Source organism: Hipposideros armiger, unplaced genomic scaffold, assembly GCF_001890085.2.
Source record: "Hipposideros armiger isolate ML-2016 unplaced genomic scaffold, ASM189008v1 scaffold_295, whole genome shotgun sequence".
In the NCBI taxonomy this organism is placed as follows: Eukaryota; Metazoa; Chordata; class Mammalia; order Chiroptera; family Hipposideridae; genus Hipposideros; species Hipposideros armiger.
Window position 1 is genome coordinate 1179105 of NW_017731645.1, and position 4465 is coordinate 1183569.

A 4465-nucleotide genomic window follows, 5' to 3' on the forward strand; every position below is an offset into this window, starting at 1 on the left:
TTTAAGATTTTATTGGGGAATTGGGGGAGGGGAACAGACAAGTTGCTGTCCTTTTGTTCTTCAGTCTAGTTGTGGAGGACGTCGCTTCACTGACCCATTGTTGGTATTATAATTGCTCTCTTCCCGGGTGAGGCAGATCGGTCTCTGGCCACTGGATGGCCACTTATGGTGGCTCACAGCAGCTCACGCTGGCTGCCAGCCACTCAAGGTAGCTTATGGCAGCCCCACTGCAGCCTACATGTCGCTGGCGACTCATGGCAACCCAGCTCCAGGTTGAGCTGCTGTTCACCATCTTAGCTGTAGAGGGCAGTGTCACTGGCCCTCATGTGGGATCTGAACTGTGGCCCTGCTGCTCAGAGCTAGCGCTCCCAAGCCAATTCTTAACCAACGAGCCACTTGGCCAGCTCAAAAGTGGGATCCTTCTAAAGCATATAGTGAAGTCTTTCACTGAGACTCCTCTAATTTCCTCACTATTCCCAGTTTGCTCAATATCTGCAATGTCTGTTGAGAACTAGTCTAAACGTAATTAAACAAAAGTGAGAGAGCATGCCTTTTTCTAAGCACTCTTAAATTCATAATGATTTCATACCAGCCCCTTTAGATCCTTGGAATTATTTTTCCTGGATGCTGTTATTCTACTACGTGGTTTTTGTCACGTAGCCACTTTCCTATTGGTGGGTACCTAAGTGTTGTTTCCAGGGTTTTGCTGTTAAAACAGTACCACATTTACCACACAATTGTGGTGTAAGGAAAGAAAGTCTTGGAATTTATGGTAATGGAATTTAAACTATTGCATTTTGCTTTGGATACTTTATTTTAAAATGAGCTCTTCTGATTACAAAGTAATGTTTATTATAGAAAATTTAAAGTATACTGAAATATATCAAGAAAAATTACGTACTTGGAACCCCACCCACCACTTAGAAATATGTGAGTACATTTTTTTCTAGTCTTTTAAAATGGATTTGTTGAGGGCCGGCCGAGTGGCACGTTGGTTAAGAGCTGGCTTGGGACACCAGAGGGCCCCTGTTCGGATCCCACATATGAGGGCCAGTGACACTGCCCTCTACAGCTAAGATGCTGAACAACAGCTCAACCTGGAGCTGGGCTGCCATGAGNGGGGTCGCTTCCCGGCGCGGCCTCGCCTTCGCCGCCGGAGACCCCCCTCAGGCGCCCCGTCCCCCGGGACCCCGCCGCCCGCCCGCCGCTCTCAGGACCCGGGCTCCTCCCAGATGGGATAAGCTGTGAAGATGTTTAGTTTTGAAGGGGATTTCAAAACGAGGCCCAAGGTGTCCCTCGGAGGCGCGAGCAGGAAGGTAAGAGCGGCCTGCGCGTCCGGGCGTCTGGACCCCCGGCGGGCGGGGTCCCGGGGGCGGGCGGGGGCCGGCCGCGGTGTCACCTGCTCCCCGTGGGGGAGCAGGTGCGGAAGGGGGGCCGGTGACGGCCGGCCCCGGGTCGCCCCGCGAGCGTGCGGAGGGCGGGCGGCCTTTCCGCTCCGCCGGCGCGAGCGCGGCATCCTCGGCCACACTTGACGGGGGGCGCCGCCGGCCCGCGGACGCTCCGCGCCGCGGGGGGTTCCCGTCGCAGGACGTAAACAGGGCGTGTTTGTGTTTGTCCGCGGCGGAAACGGAGGCGGCGCCGCCGAGGGGCCGCGTGTGCGGCCACGAGCCGGGAAAGCCACCCCTGACTGGCCTTCTGGACGCGCTGCTGGCGAGAACGAACCGGGCCTTTTCCTTCCTGCCGCGATCAGCCACATAATTATTCTGAGCGTCGCTGCTTAGGATGAGGCGGGACGAGCGCCGTGTCTCTGCACTCGCGGCGCGCCCGGAGCCCACGGCCCTTCCCGGGGCGCCGTGACCCCCCCACAGGCGGCGCTGCGTGGCGTGGCCCGGCCCGCGGGGCTGAGCCCGCTCTCCGCCAAGGGACGCGCCTCTTCTCTGGGGAAACGGGCTGTCGCTGGACCGGACGCTCAAGGGGAGAGTGCGCATCTTGCTTTTTATTGCACAGAACCGTTTTTTCTCCTTGTTCTTGAGATGCAGACTTAACACACAGCCAGCGTCACAAACCTTGCGTGTACGTGCTTACTCGGGGGCCTGAGGACGTCCTCGTGGGGTGGGCCTGCGGGGGCGGGGCGGGGGCGCTGGAGCCCCTCCCCGCGGGGGCTCTGCAGCCGTCGCGGAGCTGCGCTGGGTGGAGCCGAGGGGCTGACGTTGGCGCCCCCCGTGGCGCTCGTCGGCTGCAGGCTGCCCGCTGGGCGACGGTGGGGGTGCGACCTGCTGGCCCCTCAGCGGAGGGCTAGTCCCCTGAGAAGGTGGCCCGTGGGCGGGGGCAGCGTCCCGGGGAAGGGGTGTGGGCGGGACTGCAGGTAGGCGCGGCGGGAAGGCGTTTGCTGGCGAGCAGACCGTGACCCCCGCTCAGTCCCTGCGCGCTCGGGCCCCTCCGGCCCCCCTCCCTCCCGTCCTCCCCCAGAGACGACTCCCGTTCCATCTGGAACCGCGCGTTAGTTTTGCCTGTTGGACGTCTGTGCGCGGGTCGCACACAGTTTGTCTCTCTTTCCCCATCTGGCTGCTTTGGCCCCCACCCCGTCTGAGGTGCACCCACCGTCTTGTGTGAACACGCCGCAGGGATCGTTCCGCTTTTATGGGCATTTGTCATGTATGTCTCGGCAGGCGTGTGCACTCATGCTGGGCCCTACGTGACACGGGGGCGCCAGTGCACACGGCCAGTCTCCCCGCGGCGTGCCTGCAGCGGCTCGGCTTTCTTGTCAACACTTAGTACTGTCAGCCCGTCATTTTGGCAGTTCCAGTGGGGATGTAGTTTCGCTGCAGTTTTTATTTTGCTTCTTGACAACTGTGTTGTTGAACAGCTAGCTACTTACATTTATCTTCCTAAATTCTCATTGGCTGTAGCTTAGGCCTTTCCCTCAATTAAAAAGCAAAAAGTTATAATGACCTCCATCTTTTAAATTATTTGAAATCTTCCCTTCTTTCTTGAGCTTAGTGGAAAACTGAATAGTGCCTCCTTTTGAATAAATACATCTTTTTTTTCTCAAAATAAGTGAATATATTTAGTGTTTATTTCTGAAAAGGCTGTGTAGGATCTGAAACTGAAGGGAAAGTCCTCTCTTCATTATTGTCTTGTTGGGGAGATGCCACTTAAACAACCAAGTTAAATAACAGTAGAGAGTAATTACTACGTCTGATTTCCCTGAGCTGATCCAGGAAAGGTTGGAGTTGGTTGGGGCTGAGTCTTGAAGGACCCGGGGAATTAGGGAGGTGAGAAGCAGGAAGGGTGTCCCAGCACCTGGAAGGGTGTACGTGGAGAAAGTGTGTACTGGATCCCATGACTCTGAGTCACAGGTTCCTACTTTTTAATATTTCTGAAGTCAGGATACATCATGATGGCATAGTTCATTGACATCCCCCCCCCCCCTTCTTCGTAGTGCATAGAAGGATACCTTAGAGGTCATTTGGTTACAAGTATAGGAATCCACTGAAACTGGCTTAGTAACAACAACAACCAAAAAAAGGTAAGTGAAGGATAAGATGGTATCTCCCAGAATGGAAGGACAGAAACATCCGGATGGCAAGTCACCAGCACCAAGGTGGTTACTGGCTTTCTCCCTGGGCTGTGCCATCGCCTTCATTCTCGGCTCTCTGCAGACTGGCCTTCTTTCACCTGCACGTGACCTTGGTGGTGTGTGGTTTCTTAGTTCAGGTGTCCGGCTGAGATCGTTGGATCTCAGTTCCAGTTCTCAGGAGGGGACTCTGGCCTGGGTGGGGTTGGGGTCCTTGCTGCAGCCACAGACAGGGCATGTCGGGTGTGAGGGCTGCGGTGGTTGCTGAATGGAGTGCCTGGGATCCTGTGGCCCCGGGTGGGGATGTCCAACAGGCTGTTGGCTGCACATGTATGGACTCCGGGGTTGGCAGCAGATAGGTGACTTAGACTGAAGTCGCCTCTGGAGGAGGCATGGCGTTTAGGACAGGTGGAACATGTGGGGGATCGCAGCATTTTGTCAGTGAGGTGACTCCTGAGGAGCCGGGGGTGAGGGAGTGACCACAGTCCAAGTGCTGCAGGGATGCAGTGAGTAGAGACTCACAACAGGAAGACCTTGGTGACATTAGAGGGAGCGCGTCCCAGGGCTGTCAGAGCAGCACACTGAGAAGGACCAGAGGGAAGGAGATTCAACCGGGGTCTGAGGAAGGTTTTTTTTTTTTTGGATGGGAGAAACTGAGCAAGTTTAGGGGAGGGAGGCTTGCAGGCTTTCAGAGTCCTGGACGAGGCAAGAGTGGGAAGAATCAGGTGTGAGCAAAAGAGGGGAAGTGTTTGAGATTTAAAGGAAAGAAATGGATGTGGATACAGAAATTTTTTTTTTTAGCTGAGCCATCCCGCCACCTGTTGGCAGCTCACGGCTGCTCAGCTCGGGCTGACTCGAACCGCTGTTGCTCAGAGCTCAAACTCTTGA

General features: G+C 55.8%; 1 protein-coding gene across 4 annotated transcripts in view; it reads left to right on the forward strand.

Moving 5' to 3' along the window:
• The first annotated feature begins 1125 nt into the window (after window positions 1-1125).
• UBE3C (ubiquitin protein ligase E3C) overlaps window positions 1126-4465 on the forward strand; it is a 91152-nt gene continuing 87812 nt past the window's right edge. For all 4 annotated transcript variants that reach the window (XM_019659097.1, XM_019659098.1, XM_019659099.1 and 1 more), the window contains exon 1: window positions 1126-1316. In XM_019659097.1, coding sequence (XP_019514642.1) covers window positions 1251-1316 — 66 coding nt within the window. In that variant the 5' untranslated portion in view covers window positions 1126-1250. The remainder of the gene's footprint in view (window positions 1317-4465) is intronic.